Source organism: Mauremys mutica, chromosome 5 (genome assembly GCF_020497125.1).
Source record: "Mauremys mutica isolate MM-2020 ecotype Southern chromosome 5, ASM2049712v1, whole genome shotgun sequence".
In the NCBI taxonomy this organism is placed as follows: Eukaryota; Metazoa; Chordata; order Testudines; family Geoemydidae; genus Mauremys; species Mauremys mutica.
The window spans coordinates 88,146,397-88,166,210 of record NC_059076.1 but is presented as its reverse complement, the minus strand read 5'-3'; the positions used below and the strand labels follow the sequence as shown (position 1 = coordinate 88,166,210).

Sequence of the window (19,814 nt, the reverse complement as noted above, 5' to 3'; positions counted from 1 at the left end):
GATCAAGAAACATGTAAACAATGGTGATCCAGCAAATATAGTGTATTTGGACTTTCAGAAAGCCTTTGACAAGGTCCTACATCAAAAGATCTAAAGCAAAGTAAGCAGTCATGAGATAAGAAGGAAGGTCCTCTCAGGGATCAGTAACTGGTTAAAAGATAGGAAACAAAGGGCAAGAATAAGTGGTCAGTTTTCACAATGGAAAGCGGTAAATAGTGGTGTCTGCCAGGGATCTGTACTGGGACCAGTGCTGTTCAACATCTTAATAAATGATCTGGCAAAAGGGGTAAACAGTCAGGTGACAAAATTTGTAGGTGATCCAAAATTACTTAAGATGGCAGTCTGCTTTGGGGTTAAGTAAAAGTTACAAAAGGATCCCACAAAACTGAGTGACTGGGCAACAAAATGGCAGATGAAATTCAATACTGATAAATGTTAAAGTAATACACATTGGAAAACATAATCCCAACTATACATACAAAATGATGGGATCTAAATTAGCTGTTACCACTCTAGAAAGAGATCTTGGAGTCATTGTGGATAGTCCTCTGAAAACATCTGCTCAATGTGCAGCAGCAGTCACAAAAGCTAACAAAATGTTAGGAACAATTAGTAAAGGGATGGATAAGAATTAGAGGAGGACAACAAAAATGATTAGGGGTATGGAACAGCTTCCCTATGAGGAGAGATTAATAAAACTGGGACTTTTCAGCTTGGAAAAGAGATGACTAAGGGGGGATTTAATATTATGAATGGTGTGGAGAAAGTGAATAAGGAAGTGTTATTTGCACCTGCACATAACACAAGAACCAGGGGTCACTCAATTAAATTAATAGGCTGCTGGTTTAAAGCAAACAAAAGAAAGTACTTCATACAACGCACAGTCAACCTGTGGAACTCATTGCCAGGGGAATATTGTGAAGGCCAAAACTATAACAGGATTCAAAAAAGAATTAGATAAATTCATGGAGGATAGGTCCACCAATGGCTATTAGCCAAGATGGTCATTGATGCAACCCCATGCTCTGGGTATCTCTGGGTATCATGTGACTGCCAGCAGCTGGAAGTGGACAACAGGAGATGGATCACTTGATGATTACCTGTTCTGTTCATTCCCTCTGAAGCACCTGGCACTGGCCACCATCGGAAGACAGGATACTGCGCTAGATGGACCATTGGTCTGACCCAGTGTGGCCGTTCTTATGGTATTTGGAGGCACGCATAAAACAATTTGTAAAATCAGTACATTTTATATTCCCTTCACTTGAAATATGTTTTGTTTTAATTTGACAGAATCATATAGACTGAGTAGGTCTCAGATCACAGATCCTTGATGTCAACTGCACTTAAGCACATGCCTAAAGTTAAGTGCTGTCCTGAGTAGGGATGCTTTCCTGATCTGGGCCTTAATTCTGCATGAGTGAAATCCTGTCTCCCATTGAAGTCAATGGCAGAACTTCTATTGACTACAATAGAAATTTCTCTCCAAAATGAATGCTTCAATGGTAAAAGTAAGCACAAGACAAGCATCCAATATACTCAATAGTAAACAATGGGGAAAGAATGGTAAGTAAATAACATTTCAATTTTATTTTCCAATAGTCTATAATAAATAATGAAAAAAAGTTATGAGGAATAACTTGAGGGCATCATGTTAGTTTACTTTCTCACTTCCATTTGAAAATCAAATTAAAATGGCATCAGCAGACAGCTGACCTTCCCTTATGAAAAAAGTGTATATTGAAAACAAACCTGAGAGTACCCTTACCTGTGATTAAATTTGTGCCCAAAGGAAACCCAATCTTTTTCAATTAATACCTAAAATGAGAAAAGTGCACTTAAGTGTCATGTAATGGAATCAAGATTAATTTTTAGAGGAAGCAAAAGATGATGGAAATGAGCACTGCTGTATTTCAACAAAGCTTGATTCCAAATGACCGCCTATAATTTTTTATTAAACTCTACAAGCCTTGCAAACCTATCTTTGCAGGAATGACCATAAGGTTGGTAAACATTCGTGCATACTCTGCCAGAGTCAATTTGGACATCAGCCCCCTTGTTGAAAAGGAACAGATTTCAAACATGGTTTCCCCAACCCAAACCCCCTGATTTGCACCCAATTTTGATAGGCAAAACTTCAGTGCTCATCTTTGAAAATTTTAATCCTAAATATAAATTGATGCCCCCAAAACAATGTCTTGGACAACAAGATAGTTTCTTTGTCATGATTCAAAAAACAAAGATGGACTGCACTTGATGGAACCAAATGTTTGGTGTTAATTTGGATAATTTGGCATTGATAATTTGAACCACTTTGGTTTTTTTAAAACTTTCTACTTAAGAAAAAAAGACATTTTTAAGGAAAAGGTTATTTTCTCTACACACACACAAATTGTTAATACTTTGCACATGATGTCATAGAACATTTACGTCCTCTGTAAAATAGGCTTGCTTACCATAAATCCCTTTATAGTTCGGTAAAATGGATCTAATAGAAGGCTTGCTACAGAGCAAACCTGAGCTGTTCTGTCCCAGCCATCTGAGCAATGAACAAGAACACTCATGCCTTCCTCTGCCACAGCCTAAAAAGACAGAAAGATTCACAGAAGTAGTAAATAATGTTATGGAAATGGGTAACAGTAGAGATACACGCTAGTCCAGTGGTTTAGGGTGCTAGACTAGCATGTAGGAGGCTTGGGTTCAGGTCTTTGCTTGGCTACATACCTCCTGTGACAGCCAAGGCCCAGGTCCAAAAAAGCTTTTTAGGTGCCTAACTCCTACTGATTTCAAATGAGCCTCTCTGTGCCTCAGTTTCCCTATCTATAAAATGGGGATAGCAACTCTTCCCTACCTGAGAGGCATATTGTGAGGGTAATTGCATTAAAGAATGTGAGGTGCTGAGATACCATGGTAACAGTGGAGATGTAAGTACCTAAGGTATCTAGACTGATAGCAGTAGTATCTCCATCTGAAAAATAGCTTCCTCAGTTCAAGGACCTTACTGAACACAAGAGTATCAGACCACAAAGCACATAGAGGAAGCCTGCGTTTATGATACATGTCCATATTCGATATGCAAGATCTGAAGTCTATAATTCTGTCATCTTAATTTACATTATCAGGAAGAGAGCTATTTCATGCATAGTATAAGTGATGTGTGCAAGGAAGGGGTTATGTTTAGTAAACCTGGGAGATCCTTTTGGAGAAGTTAGAACTCAATGTGGATTAAAAGGATTTATTTTAAATAAGGCTTTTGCCCTTTTTTGTTTCTTTATGATTTCTAAAGAAAGCTGTACTTAAATCTCAACAGAGAAAAATAAAATGAGTTAAGAAAGAAAGTACCTAGAAAAATAAACTCTTGAAAACTTTAAATCAAAGTGGAACAATGACTAATAATGAATCATCAATGTTTATTTTAGGAGGGAGATAATTCCACCAGAATGGAATCCTGTGGGCAAAATGCCAATATTTAACAATTGGCAAGGATAAAAATCTGGATACTAGAGGCTAGCCAGAAATAGAGCAAAAATTCCAAGTAGATTTTTACCCAGGAACCAAAATTATACAAGTAGATCTGCATTCCAAAACAAAGGCCTGGTCTACACTAGGCGTTTAAATCGGTTTTAGGAGCCTAAAACCGATTTAACGCCACAACCGTCCACACTAGGAGGCACCTTATATCGATTTTAATGGCTCTTTAAATCGGTTTCTGTACTCCTGCCCGACGAGAGGAGTAGCGCTAATATCGGTATTAACATATCGGAATAGGGTTAGTGTGGCCGCAATCGACGGTATTGGCCTCCGGGAGCTATCCCACAGTGCACCACTGACCGCTCTGGACAGCATTCTCAACTCGGATGCACTGGCCAGGTAGACAGGAAAAGCCCCGCGAACTTTTGAAATTCATTTCCTGCTTCCCCAGCGTGGAGAGCTCATCATCACAGGTGACCACGCACAGCTCATCAGCACAGTTAACAATGCAGTCTCCTGAGAATCGAAAAAGAGCCCCAGCATGGACCGCTCGGGAGGTAATGGATCTGATCGCTATATGGGGAGAGGATTCAGTGCTAACAGAACTGCGTTCCAAAAGACGAAATGAAAAAGTATTTGAAAGAATTTCTAAGTCTATGACGGATAAAGGCCACAGCAGGGACTCCGTGCAGTGCAGAGTGAAAGTTAAGGAGCTCAGACAAGCCTACCAGAAAACCAAAGAAGCAAACGGAAGGTCCGAGGCAGGTCGAAAAACATGCCGCTTCTATGATGACCTGCATGCAATTTTAGGGGGCTGCGCCACAAGTACCCCACCCCTGACCGTGGATTCCGAGGTGGGGGTTGTAATCTCTGCCATGTCAGACGGGGAAGATGAAGATGAAGAAGAGGAGGAAGACCTCGCAGAGAGCACACAGCACTCCGTGACCCCCAGCAGCCAGGAGCTTTTTATCACCCTGACGGAATTACCCTGCTCCCAGCCCTCACAAGCAACTATTCCAGAGAATGACGCCATGGAAGGGAGCTCTGGTGAGTGTACCTTTGCAAATAGCAAACAGTGTTTTTTAAGCAAGCCTTTTTTAATGATTGATTTGCCCTGAGGACTTGGGACGCATTCGCAGACAGTATAGTTACTTAGAAAAGTTTGTTAACATGTCCGGGGATTGAGAGGAAATCCTCCAGGGACATCTCGATGAAGCGCTCCTGTAGGTACTCCAGAAGCCTTTGCAGAAGGTTTCTGGGCAAAGCATCCTTGTTCCGCCCACCATGGTAGGACACTTTACCATGCCATGCATGTAGCAAGTAATCAGGTATCATTGCGTGGCAAAGCATAGCGGCGTATGGTCCCGGTGACTGCTGGCATTCAAGAAGCATGCGCTCTTTATCTTGTTCTGTTATCCTCAGCAAAGTGATATCGTTCAGGATAACCTGGTTAGAAATCAGGAATTTAAGTAAGGGGGGGTGGCCATTTTTCTACTGGGTTCGTGGAATGCAGCAGCTTAAAAAAAACACTTTCCTGCACGTAGCGAAGCGGGGGGAGGGGAGGAGTGAAATGCCGATGATCTTTTCTGTTTGGTCACCGGCGAGGCGATCTTCCCCAAGCTACCGGACAAGCAGTGGGTGGGGGGGAGGGGGAAGGTTGTTGATTAGCAGGGAGCTAGCGTGGTATTAGCCATGCGTTGGGGGGGGAGGGGTAAATCACTGAGACAGTGGCTTACCATGGCCGCATGCAAGCTGAATCCTGATGCCTGGACCTGTGTCTGAGATCTGTAACCCAAGAGTTGCAAGCAGGCACTATTAAGATGAAAAATGCGACCTTGTAGGGAAATCACATGTGCTATGTAAGGTGAATAGTGCTTTTCACTGTGAAAGAGTATAACCATTGTTCTGTAAAATGTATCTTTCTAAATATTTATCTCCCTCATGCAGCTGCAAATATTTCAAGCGTCCCTCCTCCATCCCAAAGGCTAGCACAGATAAGGCGGAGGAAAAAGAAGACGCGAGATGAGATGTTCTCGGATATTATGGAAGTTACACGCAATGAAAGAGCTCATCTGAATGAGTGGAAGGACGTGGTTTCAAATTACAGGAAAGAGGCCAGTGAACGTGAGGACAGGAGGGATGAACGTGAGGACAGGAGGGACAACCGAAATGAGAGGTGGCGGCAGGAAGACCGGCAGGAAAATCAGCGGTGGCGGCAGGAAGATCAGCGGTGGCGGGATGCAACTCTGGGGCTGCTGCGTGATCAAACTGACATGCTCCGGCGTCTTGTGGAGCTTCAGGAACGGCAGCAGGATCACAGAGTGCCGCTGCAGCCCCTGTATAACCACCCTCCCCCCTCACCATGTTCCTTAGCCTCCTCACCCAGACGTGTAAGAACGCGTGGGGGGAGGCTCCGTGCACCCGCCCACTCCACCCCCGTGGACAGCCCAACCAGAAGGATGTCGTTACTCTGAATTTTATTTTTTTAATGGCCTTCTCCATCCCTCCTTTCCTCCTCCCAAAGCACACCCTTACTTCTCTCCCTCTTTTTATAATGAATCAATAAAGAATTCATGCTTTTTAAATGAGTGACTTTATTTGCATAAGTAAGCTGTACTCGAAGGGGGAGGGGGAGTTGCTTACAGGGACTGAGTCAATCAAGGGGGTTGGGTGTTCATCAACAAACACAGCAGTCACACTGTACCCTGGCCATTGATGAAGCTCGTTTTCAAAGCTTCTCTGATGCGCACCGCTTCCTGGTGTGCTCTTCTAATCTCCCTGGTGTCTGGCTGCGCGTAATCAGCGGCCAGGTGATTTGCCTCAGCCTCCCACCCCGCCATAAAGGTCTCCCCCTTACTCTCACAGAGATTGTGGAGAATACAGCAAGCAGCAATAACATAGGGGACATTGGTTTGGCTGAGGTCTGAGCGAGTCAGTAATGTGCGCCAGCGCGCCTTTAAACGGCCAAATGCACATTCCACCACCATTCTGCACTTGCTCAGCCTGTAATTGAACAGATCCTGACCACTGTCCAGGCTGCCTGTGTATGGCTTCATGAGCCATGGCATCAAGGGGTAGGCTGGGTCCCCCAGGATAACGACAGGCATTTCAACATCCCCAACTGTTATTTTCTGGTCTGGGAAGTAAGTCCCTTGTTGCAGCCGTTTAAACAGAGTAGTGCTTCTGAATACGCGAGCGTCATGAACCCTCCCTGGCCATCCCGCGTGGATGTTTGTGAAACGTCCCTTGTGATCCACCAGTGCTTGCAGCACCATTGAAAAGTACCCCTTCCGGTTTACGTACTGGGTGCCCTGGTGCTGCGGTGCCAAGATAGGGATATGGGTTCCATCTATCGCCCCCCCACAGTTAGGGAATCCCATTGCAGCAAAGCCATCCACTATGGCCTGCACGTTTCCCAGAGTCACAACCTTTCGTAGCAGCAGCTTAGTGATTGCTTTGGCTACTTGCATCACAGCAGCCCCCACAGTAGATTTTCCAACTCCAAATTGATTCCCGACTGACCGGTAGCTGTCTGGCGTTGCAAGCTTCCACAGGGCTATCGCCACTCGCTTCTCTACTGTGAGGGCTGCTCTCATCTTGGCATTATGGCGTTTCAGGGCAGGGGCAAGCAAGTCACAAAGTTCCATGAAAGTGCCCTTACGCATGCGAAAGTTTCGCAGCCACTGGGAATCGTCCCACACCTGCAACACAATGCGGTCCCACCAGTCAGTGCTTGTTTCCCGGGCCCAAAATCGGCGTTCAATGGATAGAATCTGCCCCATTACCATCAGGATCTCCAAAGCGCCGGGGCCCGCGGTTTGAGATAATTCTGTGTCCACGTCCTCATCACTGTCATCGCCGCGCTGCCGTATCCGCCTCTTACTCGCCTCGGTTCGAAGGTCCTGGTTCAGCATATACTGCACGAGAGTGCGCGAGGTGTTTAAAACATCCACGATTGCGGTATGGAGCTGAGCAGGGTCCATGCTTGCTGTGCTATGGCGTCTGCACGGTTCACCAAGCAAAAAAGGCGCGAAACGGTTGTCTGCCGCTGTCAGGGAGGGAGGGAGGGGTGAGGCTGTACCCAGAACCACCCGCGAAAATGATTTTTGCCCCATCAGGCACTGGGATCTCAACCCGGAAATGCCAAGGGGCGGGGGAGGCTGCGGGAACTATGGGATAGCTACGGGATAGCTACCCACAGTGCAACGCTCCAGAAATCGACGCTAGCCTCGGACCATGGACGCACACCACCGATTTAATGTGTTTAGTGTGGCCGCGCACACTCGATTTTATAAAATCTGTTTTACAAAACCGGTTTATGCAAATTCGGAATAGTCCCGTAGTGTAGACGTACCCTTAGAGAAACAGGAAGATGGTTGGCACATATGCAACAAAAATAAAGATGATTTGCAGACATTGCTTAAACTCGCCACTAGGGGAAAGATGGCAAATGCTGAGATCAATGAGTGAAATCCTGGCAGCAGTGGAGTCAATGGCAAAATGCCAATTGACTCCAGTGGGGCCAAGACTTCACCTAATGAATTCTGCTATAGATAGACAGTTACAGCTGCATATGGGAAAGGCAGAAGCAAGGCAAGAAAGAACTCTGATAATTACTGAGTATCAGCAAAAACATGAGAGTGGGCACGTCATTTTAAAAAAAATAGTCACGTAAACACTTACATACTAATTACCACTGTAAGAGAAAAAATGAGAGAGCTGGAGTGTCTGACATTGGGAAGACCTACAAGTAGTTGACATTTCAGAAGCATGAGGTGTATGTGATTATCAAAGGGATAGCATAATTTCTATTCACTATTAAAACGACAGGCAGGGGAATAGCACTAAACATAAGATACTATGGACTAACAAAATAAAATTTCTGAGTAGAATACCATGAAGTAGAACTGCACTAGCCAGAAACACCAGGTCTTTACAATAACATACACTAGTTGGGAGAGTAATAACAGCCTCAAAAGTAGAACAGTGATAGTAAATGCAAAATACTGGGATAAACAATTTCTCAGTACTATAAATAACTGCTTCTTGGGACAAATAGGTAAGTATGCAGAGAAGAGGCTTCTCTTGAATTAGACATTGGTAACAGAGAGACAAGGTGGGTGAGGTAATATTTTTTATTGGACCACCTTCTATTGGCAAGAGAGATAAGCTTTCACACTTACAGAGATTTTCTTCAGGACTGGGAAACTTAGAGAGTGACAGATAAATACAAAATGGAACAGATTGTTTAGTTAACACTGTTTAGTTAAAACGAGGAATCCTTGTGGCACCTTAGAGACAGGGGGCTTGGCTACACTTACAAGTTGCAGCGCTGGGAGTTACAGCGCTGGTCAGGCAGCTGTGTAGGGCCAGCGCTGGAGTGTGGCCACACTGACAGCTACCAGCGCTGCAGTGTGGCCACACTTGCAGCACTTTCCAGCGCTGTATTGAGAGGTGCATTGTGGGCAGCTATCCCACAGAGCACCTCGTCCCGTTTTGGCGCCGTTTTGGCGCTGAGTATTGTGGGAAGGGGAAGGAAGTGTGCGGGTCATTCCGCTTCCTGTTTGCCAGCGCCCCGTGGTGCATCGCTTCACATCCCAGCATTCACTCTTTCCAGCAGCGTTTGGCGCCATTGTGAGTGTCTTTCTGTTACTCTCTGTGTGAATCGCGATTTCTGTGGCAAATGGAGCCCGATCTGCTGAGGACTCTGCTGATGAGTGTCACCAGCACAACACGTTTGGCAGTCCAGCTATTCCTTCAGCTCCAAAGTGACAGTGAGGAGTCCGACGATGATATCAATATGGATTTGCCTGCCGCGTGTGACACTAAAGTGCTTGCGGCATTTACGGAAATGCTCAGCACCGTTGAACGCCGCTTTTGGGCTCGGGAAACAAGCACTGAGTGGTGGGATCACATCGTCATGGAAGTCTGGGATGACGAGCAGTGGCTGCAGAACTTTCGTATGAGAAAAGCCACTTTCATGGGACTGTGTGCTGAGCTCGCCCCCACTCTGCGGCGCAAGGACACAAGATTGAGAGCTGCCCTGACGGTGGAAAAGCGAGTGGCTATTGCAATCTGGAAGCTGGCAACTCCAGACAGCTACCGGTCGGTCGGGAACCAGTTTGGTGTGGGAAAGTCGACCGTGGGAATCGTTTTGATGCAAGTTTGCAAGGCAATTAATCGCATCCTGCTAAGAAAGACCGTGACTCTGGGGAGCGTGCAGGACATTGTGGATGGCTTTGCACACATGGGTTTCCCTAACTGTGGAGGGGCGATAGATGGGACGCATATTCCTATTCTGGCCCCCCCCCCACCTGGCATCAGAGTACGTTAATCGTAAGGGGTATTTCTCTATGGTTCTCCAGGCGCTTGTGGATCACCGACATTTCATTGACATTTACACAGGCTGGCCTGGAAAGGTGCATGATGCACGCATCTTTCGGAACAGTGGCCTGTTCAGGAAGATGCAGGCAGGGACTTTTTTCCCAGACAGGAAGATCACAGTAGGGGATGTCGAAATGCCCACTGTGATCCTTGGAGACCCCGCGTACCCGTTACTGCCTTGGCTCATGAAACCCTATACAGGGAAGCTTGACAGGAGCAAGGACCGGTTCAACTACAGGCTGAGCCGGTGCAGAATGACTGTGGAGTGTGCTTTTGGGCGTTTAAAAGCCCGCTGGCGTTGCTTGTATGGGAAGCTAGACTTGGGGGAAAGCAGCATCCCCGCGGTTATATCCGCTTGCTGTACCCTCCATAATATTTGTGAAGGGAAGGGTGAAACATTCAGTGAGGCATGGACCACCGAGGTTCAAGTCCTGGAGGCTGAATATGCACAGCCAGAGAGCAGGGCTAATAGAGAGGCCCAGCACAGGGCTACAAGGATTAGGGATGCCTTGAGGGAAGAATTTGAGGCTGAAAGCCAACAATAATGTTTGCTGCCTTGCATGGGAGTGAATTGCACTGCTTACACTGTTATTCTATTATCCATAATAATAATATGATTTGTAGTGCCTCTTTCTTTACTGGGCTAAGGTATCTTTCACTATCTGCTATAATAAAGACTGTTTTCAAAGCCAAGAATTGTTTTATTGAAAAGAAAAAAACTTCCTTGACAGACAGACAGACACACAACATTTCATGAACACAAGAGGGCAGGGGTGTGGGTTGGTGAACTGTACAGTCACAAGTTTGCATATGCCCTGTCTGGATTGCTGTTTAATGAATCCTGCACTTCAGGGTTCATATACTGCATGGTGATGGGGGTTGAATGCAGAGGGTAAGGGTGGTGGTAGGTATCAGGGCTGGTTGGGGAACGTACAGGTGTTGGAGGCAGCTGGTGGTGGTAAGAACCTGGATGCTGGGGAAAGGTGGTTTGAGCTGACATTGGGGCACAAGGCACAAAGGACGGGGCGGGTGGGGGAGTAGCACGGTAGTGCTCTGCTTGCATGGCAACGAGTGACTCTATAGACTCCGCTTGGCGCTCCAGGATGCTTAGCAGCCGCTCCGTGGTTTTCCTCTTGGCCACTGCATTTCTCTTGCGTGTCCTGCTTTCTTTCTCTCGCCAATCCTTCAAGTCCTTACTCTCTCGAGCAGACTGATTAAGAACAGTTTTCAGCATGTCTTCTTTGCTCTTTCGGGGATTTTTTCTCAAATTTTGAAGCCTCTGTGATGTTGAACATCTGGGCAGTCCAGTAGTCAAGGTCACTGTAGAAACAGAAATGACAACATTTAACACGGGCAGCATTGTATCCACTATCTCCAGACATGAATTGTTACACTGAGGGAGTGAGTTCTTATTTAAGCATTCTTTTACCCACACGCATAACACTACAGAAGCCACGAAATGGTGAGTGAGCAGTGCTTATATGGGGAGAAGTGGGGCTTGGGTGAAAGAGGGGAGCTGGTTGCTTCGGGTAATCTGGAGTGCTAGAGGGGTTGAGTGAAATGAAGATGCAGATGCAGGGGTGATCTTATCTCCCTATCTCTTCACTAAAGAGTCTCCCAACATTTTTCACAGGACTTAATCCTGGAAGATGTTTCCCTACTGCGAGTCGCTAGGGAACAGCGGGGGGCTCTTTTAGAGCAATGTGGATTCCGCCCGGGACCCTATGCGGCTTGCCTGTGTTCAGAAATGGTCCCCCCACCACTGGCAGAAGAGTGGCGCGGACGCGTCACCGTCACTGGGACAAGGGACACAGTGGCTCTGCCTATAAACCTGCGCAGGCATATTGCCCACGCTCTGGATGAAGCTTTTGCTGAGATAACTGAGGCAGATTACCGCGACGTGATAGACCACATCAACGGGCTATTCCACATCTAGAGGCTGGCATGCATGCATCCATAACCCCCCCTCCTCTCCAGAAACATTTCACCCAGAAAATAAAAGCCGCTTACCGGTAACACGCTCCTCTGCTTGTCCTTCTGAAACTGCTGGCTGCTGCGATTGGGTACTTTCCTCCTGGCTTGAGAAGAGCTCCTGGCTGCATGCCTCCAGGGAATCTGCGGTTTCTTCCCCCATGCCAGGAGCTTCACTCGCGGTTTCCTCCCCCCCCCACGCCTCCGCCTCCGCCGCCTCCTCCGCCTCCTCCTCCTGTCCCCCAGCCTGCTCAGAAGTGTCCATCGTTATCCTGGGATTGGCAGTGGGGTCACCACCAAGTATCTCATCCATCTCCCTGTAAAAACGGCAGGTCGTGGGAGCAGCTCCGGATCGTCGATTCCCCTCTCGGGCTTTGTAATAGGCACTCCGCAGCTCTTTAATTTTCACCCTGCATTGTACTGCGTCCCGATCATGGCCCCGATCCAGCATGGCCCTTGATATCTGCTCAAAGATATCGTAATTCCTACGGCCGGAGCGCAGCTGTGCCTGAACAGATGCCTCACCCCAAACACTGATGAGGTCCTGCAATTCACCAGTGCTCCATGCTGGGGCTCGTTTGCCGCGTGGAGGCATGGTCACCTGTAACTGATTAAAACTGATTGCACTCCACACCTGGCTGCAGCAAACAGGAAGGAGATTTTTAAATTTCCCGGGGCATTTACAGGGCGGGTCACCTGAGGCAAGAGCAGTAGAGTGCAAACTGATGTGCAGAGTGGCTGAACAGGAATTCTGGGATAACTACTTATTCCCTGGAGGACAGGTAAAGCGCTGGTGAGTGTCCACACCTGCTGAGCAGCGCTGGATCACCAGCGCTGCACTCCTTATACCCCTGCCGGGATGGGTTTTCAGCCAGCGCTGCAACCAGGGAGTTGCAGCGCTGGTTGTGCCCTGCAAGTGTGGACGGGGTGTTGTTGCAGCGCTGGAAAGCCTCCACCAGCGCTGCAACTTGTAAGTGTAGCCAAGCCCTAACACATTTATTTGGGCATAAGCTTTCATGGGCTACAGCCCACTTCATCAGTTGCATGGAGTGAAAAATACAGTAGGCAGGTATAAATATACAGCACATGAAAAGATGGTGGCTGGGTCACTACAAAAAGTAATTTTCCCTCTGTTGATACTCACACCTTCTTGTCAACTGTTGGAAATGGGCCACATCCACCCTGACTGAATTGGCCTCGTTAGCACTGACCCCCTACTTGGTAAGGCAACTCTCATCTTTTCATGTGCGGTATATTTATACCTACCTATTGTATTTTTCACTCCATGCATCTGATGAAGTGGGCTGAAGCCCACAAAAGCTTATGTCCAAATAAATTTGTTAATCTCTAAGGTGCCACAAGGACTCCTCCTTGTTTTTGCTGATACAGACTAACACAGTTACCCCTTTGAAAACTGTTTAGTTAAGTAAGTTAATACTGGGAGCATAAATTCATAACTTTGCTAGATACTAAAAATCATGGACGGAATAGAGAAACTGGATTTATGGCTTATTACAACAGGCTATAACCCACTAACAATACTACCCTGCCCCCGAGCTGCTTTCCCCACTCTCACAAGCTTTCTGCCTGTGACTGGAGGAGTGTTAACAGGGCACTTATCTTGAATGGTCCCTTGAAATATGTGTTAACTGCTTATTCTAAACCATCTGTTCCACCTTGTATTTAGCTGTGACACTCTGGCCAGGTCTACACTACACACTTCCTTCAGTATAACTATGTCGCTCAGGGGTGTGAAAAATCCACACCCCTGAGTGACGTAGTTATACCGACCTTAACCCCCGTGTAGACAGGTCTCCTGCCGACGTAACTACCGCCTCTCGCAGAGGTATAGGTATTAAGTCAACAGGAGAGCTCTCTCCTGTCATCTTAGAGCAGGGGTCGGCAACCTTTGGCACATGGCCCACCAGGGTAAGCCCCCTGGCGGGCTGGGCCGGTTTGTTTACCTGCCGCGTCTGCAGGTTCAGCTGATCTCAGCTCCCACTGGCTGCAACACTTAACCTGTGGATGTGGCAGGTAAAGACACCGGCCCAGCCTGCCAGGGGGCTTACCCTGGCGGGCCATGTGCCAAAGGTTGCCGACCCCTGGCTTAGGGCATCTTCACCAGACGTGCTATGCAGCTGCACCAATGAAAGTTTGTACTGTAGACCTGCACTCTGAGTAAGTTTCCCAGACCTGAAGAAGAGCTCTGTGTAAGCTTGAAAGCTTGTCTCTCTCTCACCAACAGAAGTTGGTCCAATAAAATATATTACCTTACCTGCCTTGTCTCTCTAATATCCTGGGACCTACATGGTCACAACACTTCATACCTTGCCTTGGTAACGCACAGGAGTTGGTTCAGGCAATAAAGTGGGGCCAGAGTATAATTAAGATTGACATGTGTGCACAGGGACAATCATACCTAGAGGTAGTGCTGCAACACTTAACCTTCAACAAGGGGAACTTAAGGAGAAACAGGTTTAGTAACTGTCTGCAGGGAAAAGTTAAGAAATTAAGATATACAGCATTGGTTAGTGGAGGCTGCACTGCAATTCAGGTAATTAGTGCATAAGAATAGAGGGGAATAAAACACTAATTCGCAAGCAAAGTGTCCAAATGACAACTTTTGCCGCACTAAAAATTGTCTCTTCTCCCCTCACAGAAACATTACACATTTAGGGCCAGATTATTTTCTAGTGTAACTTCATCTAAGTCAATGGAGTTTCACCAGCACTGACTCTGGCCCTCAGTTTTCTGCATCACGTCAATCAGTTTTGATTTAGTTTTACATAATTTACCTTTGCAATGAAGATGCCCGCATCCATGATGGCTTTGATGTGTTTTAGCCAGCCAGAATTCTCCAGGCCCCAGAGGAAGTCACTCATAGAAGGGGACTTCAGCTCACAAACTGCAAAGTCAGTCACATTTTTAATGCACAACATAACATTTTAATTCGTAGGTTCCGACTTACTGTTCAACCTAAGTATTGATACGTTTGCCGATTCTCTGCATAGAACAGACATTCTGAAATGGAAAGATTACTTTTAAGTATATCTAAGGTTCTGTACAGCATGTATGAAAGCATAAGTTAAAGGGACAGTGCTGGGTGAAATTTGGCCCAATGTGTAAAAAAATAAGTTGTTTAAAAAAAAAGTAGGTTTTATAAAACTTTAAAGAGAAATGCTTCTTTTAAAAGATTCCCGAGCAGAGTTTTGGAATTTATGTAAATATTTCTTCTGTGGTGCAGGTTTTCCATAAGCATAACCATTTTAGCAGTAGCAATGAAATCCGTGACAGTGGGGAAGGATGATCCCATGATTAATTATCAGAAATTGGAGTCGAGAGGATTGTGGTTTTCCCCCCAACTTGGCCACAGATTTCATGTGTGACCTTGGCCAAGTCCTGCAGGATAAAATTTTCAAAAGTGGCCATTAATTTGGGCACAAAGAAATTAAGCCAGCCATTAAAGCTGTTGGCCTTAACCTCACTGTGCCTCAATTTCCCCATCTGCAAGAAGGGTTCTGAGTCAATAATACTGTGAAAACAATTTGAGCTCCTCAGATAGAAGGTCCTAAAGAAGTTAAATAATATTGAAAATAAATGTATCAGGAAATCTTACTCTTATGCTCTAATCAGCTGTTAGGCCGGTAAATGGCCATATTATTCATATATGTGCAGAGCTAAGCATCCAGGGTTGACATTCAGAAGCCCTGTATACAGCAAACATATTTCATGTGTATCTGGATACCCTGCAAATGGACAGGGTGAATAAAATCCATTCTCTTGGCAGCCTGCAGGCTCCAAGGCACCTCCTGTGATACAGCAGGGGCCCCTGTTCAGCCACTATTGCCAGAGATATTGCCCACTGCACCAACCCATTGAGAACAATTCTTCCTCTCACAAAGAATCGATACTGGTTGTTAGAAGGCCACATATTATTAAAAAGTTATTTTCTTGGTATACGTTAGTGGAAGTGCAGACAAGTGTTCTCCTGGAACTGGCTTAGGTGTTCTGGACAAGCCAAGTGGAAAAGGTCTGAGAGGGAATCCCAACAGCCACCATCTCAGCAAGAGTCTAACTTGAAATTACAACACCATTTAGCTGGACTATCCTGGGTGAAGATTTCTCTTGTAGTTTTGTTTTTTATTTGTATTACTGTAGCACTTAGGAGCCCTAGCTGTGGACCAGGACCCCATGGTGCCCAGCACTGGACAAACACAAAATAAACAGATGGCCCCTGCCTCAAAGAGCTTACAATCTCTATTAATTATTTCCCTTTAATTTTGAAATAACACACAATTCATAGAACATTCAAAGCAGAGAGCAAATATTGGGGGGAGGGGAGAGTTACTCAGCTCATCTTTCCAATGTTGGTGGCTTTAACAGGATCCCAAATGTGAATGCTAAATCAATACGTAGATATACACAATGAGAACTTATGTACCCAACATGAGATTCAGATGTCCTGTTAAACCATCTGTGAGTGAAAACTGGCCATGCTATATTACATGAAAATTCATCCCTTGAAATCGTATATGCTACACATAAATTACTATAACATTAACATATTTTCATCTCTATACAATGTCTGAATTTTTTTTGAGTCTGTATGATATAGTTTCATCCCACTGTCAGGGGCGGCTCTACCTTTTTGGCCGCCCCAAGCAGTCAGGCGCAGGAGGCGCCCAGGAGCCCCGGGAGCAGCGGACCTCCCGCGGGCTTGACTGGTGAGGGTCCGCTAGTCGCGCGGCTCAGCTGGCCTCCCGCAGCTGCGGGCGGTTCGCTGGTCCGGCGGCTGCGGTTGAGCTGCCGCAGGCATGCCTGCGGGAGGTCCAGCCGAGCCGCGGGACCAGCGAACCGTCCGCAGTCATGCCAGCGGGCGGTCCACTGGAGCCGCGGGACGAGCGGACCCTCCGCAGTCATGCCTGCGGCAGGTCCGGTCGTCCCGGGGCTCCGGTGGACCTCCCGCAGGCATGACTGCGGCAGGTCCACCGGTCCAGCCTGCCGCCCCCCCGGGAAAGGGCCGCCCCACGCGCGTGCTTGCCGCGCTGGGGTCTGGAGCCAGCCCTGCCCACTGTTGTTAAATGTCTGTCTTCATTCTCCCTCTTTCTCTTTTTAACTATTCCAAAATTAGTAACACTGGCAAAAAAAATAATAATAATAAAATAAAAAAGCACCTTGCTCTCATCTGAAATCTGGCTTGTGGTCTCAATCCAGTAGAAACCATTCTTCAAAAAGGCAATAAAATTCTGTGTCAGACATTATAAAGTTACATGTGCCATATCCATCACAGACATAAGACCATGCAACACTGGTGATTTGGGTACAGCTGCGCCAGTTTTTCATATCAGTAAATTTGATCCTAAGAAAGAAATTTCCATTTTCTTCAGTGTAGCCAGGATTTCACTCTATAAGCGAAATTCATAATTAGTCCACCCCAGCTCTCAATTTCTGATTTTTTTAACCCTTTTTCATTCTAAGGCACAGTAACCTAATGTGTATTATATAAAGCATTTCAATCTTTGAACACAGAGGTTCTCACAGACGTTTATTTTACAACTCATTTTTGAAACGCTTAAAAAAAAAAAAAACAACAACCCTGAGTAACAGTATTGAAAGCAAACAGTCTTTCAAATGATTAATGCTTCTGTGCAGATGGAAGCATAAGCAATTAGTAGTTGAATTTTAATTGAAGCTGCTGGCTCTATTTGCAAAAGCCCAGGGTAAAGCTGAAATACTACTTTGCTCATTCCTGCTAACAAATCAGAATCAATATTTACTTACCATTTTACTGAGCAAAGGCCATTTTGTCCTAAATCAGAGACATATGCCACATAGTTTAAGTGATGCTGGCTACTGATCTGTGATGCTGACTACTGATCTGTAGTTTAACAGTAAATTCAACTAATGCTGAATTCAGTTACTAGGCAAAACATACATGAAGCCACAAAAATATCTGTGTATCAAAAGAAAAGAAATGAAAATGTTTGAATTATAAAAGGCTCTGCAGCTATTTCACATGGAGGAGGGTATGGGGCAGAGATGACTTTACGCACAGGAAAATCAAGGAGCCACTTGGGGCAGTACATTGTATGGAAGCTCAGCATCTCATAGGCTGCCCTTATTTTTCTCCCCAGTAACTGGACTGGAGTGGGAGAAGGAATCCCACCAGCAATAGCACTATAGATCTGACAGTATGGGAGGCAACTGCTGGATTAATTTTCCCATTTCTGGCAGCTTGAGGCCCCACAAATCCTAAAGTTGGCTTTTGCTCAGTTGGGGGAAGGGTTAAAGCAGTGGTCACCAACCAGTCGATCATGATCAACTGGTGGCGCAGCAGGGCTGTTACTAAGGCAGGCTCCGTGCCTGTCCCCAGCCCCACACCACTCCCGGAAGCAGCCAGTGCGGCCCTAGGGGTAGGGGTTTCCCTCTGCGCGTGGCTCCTGCCTGCAAGCACCGCCCCTGTAGCTCCCATTAGCCAGGAACAGGGAGCTGTGGCCAATGGGAGCTGTGAGGGCGGTGCTTGCAGAGAAGGGGAATGCATGGAGCCCCTTCCCCCCCACCTCCTTCCAGGGGCCACAGGGGCACATTGGACCCTTCTGGGAGCGGTGTGGGGCAGGGGTAGGCAGGGAGCCTGCATTAGCAGCAGCCACACTGCACCACCAATTGGGAGCCGCCGGAGGTAAGTGCCTGGCAGGAGGCCGCACCCCAAGCCCCAGCCCAGAGCCACCATACCCCCTTCTGTACCCCGAGCCCCCTCCTGCACCCCAAGCCCCAGCCCTGATCTCCCTCCCACAGCCAGCACCTCTCACCCCCTCCTGTACCCAGGGGCGGCTCTAGGAATTTGGCCGCCCCAAGCAGGGCGGCATGCCGCAGGGGGCACGCTGCCGGTCGAGGTCCCGCTGCTCCGGGGGAGCATCCACAGGCATGACTGCGGAAGGTCCGCTGGAGCCACCTGCCGCCCTCCCGGCAAAATGCCTCCCCAAGCGCGCGTTTGGCGCGCTGGGGTCTGGAGCCGGCCCTGCCTGTACCCCAACTCCCTGCCCCAGACTCAGCCAAGAGCCCCGCCCACACTGCGAACCCCTCAGCCCCAGCCCAGAGCCTGCACCCCCTCCCGAACCCCAACCCCCAACCCCAGCCCAGTGAAAGTGAGTGAGGTGAGAGAGAGCAAGCGACGGGGGGGGGGGGGGAAATGGAGTGAGCGGGGTGGGGCTTTGGGGACCTCAGGGAAGGGGCAGGGTAGATTCTGGGTTGCCCTTAAATTCAAAAAGTGATCTTGGGCATAAAAAGGTTGGAGACCACTGGGTTAAAGTCTGGGCCAAACCCTGCAGTGCTTACCCAAGCAAAACTCCCAATGAAGTCCAAAGACGATAGGTTTTGTTCCTATCTAAGCAATGGATGCTCCTAATATTAATAGAAGAGAAGTCCTTAGTCACTATTTTTGTTGTTCAAATACAGACAAAGAGCACATGCATCATCTAAATGTAAAAATCATAACAGATCAAATTCTGGTGGCCAACTGGAAACAGGAGCTAAACTCACCCAATGAGGAATACAAATATGCTACCAAATCAATATTAATGGGCCCCTGAATCTTAGCTGTAGGGGACTAGATAGCAAGTGTGAAAAATCGGGATGGGGGTTTGGGGTAATAGGCGCCTATGAAAGAAAAAGCCCTGAATATTGGGACTGTCCCTATAAAATCAGGATATCTGGTTACCCTACTTGGCTGAGACCAGCCCTACACACAGCTCCCTTGTGCATACTTTTCTGCTTAGCACAGGAATGATTTGGCACAGGGTTGCGCATAAGGGCTATTACCTGGTCACAGTGACCACAAACGTGTACACACTCGAGGGTGCAGACCACACTGCCTGACCCTTTGGCCATGCCAGACATATGAGGAGCAATCTCCCTGCAGCTTTTCAGAGGAGGCAGGATACAGTCAGCCAACTTCTGCCCAGCACTCCCAATGTCGGCTGTGAATCTTC

At 47.0% G+C, this 19,814-nt stretch overlaps 1 protein-coding gene across 2 annotated transcripts in view; it reads right to left on the bottom strand.

Moving 5' to 3' along the window:
* The window catches only part of MTMR7 (myotubularin related protein 7), a 79,916-nt gene that overhangs the window by 11,245 nt on the left and 48,857 nt on the right, over positions 1-19,814 (bottom strand). For both annotated transcript variants that reach the window (XM_045017406.1, XM_045017407.1), the window contains exons 8-10: positions 14,622-14,731; positions 2,457-2,582; positions 1,769-1,818 (exon numbers count right to left, since the gene is read on the bottom strand). In XM_045017406.1, the coding sequence (XP_044873341.1) occupies positions 1,769-1,818; positions 2,457-2,582; positions 14,622-14,731 (286 nt within the window). The remainder of the gene's footprint in view (positions 1-1,768; positions 1,819-2,456; positions 2,583-14,621; positions 14,732-19,814) is intronic.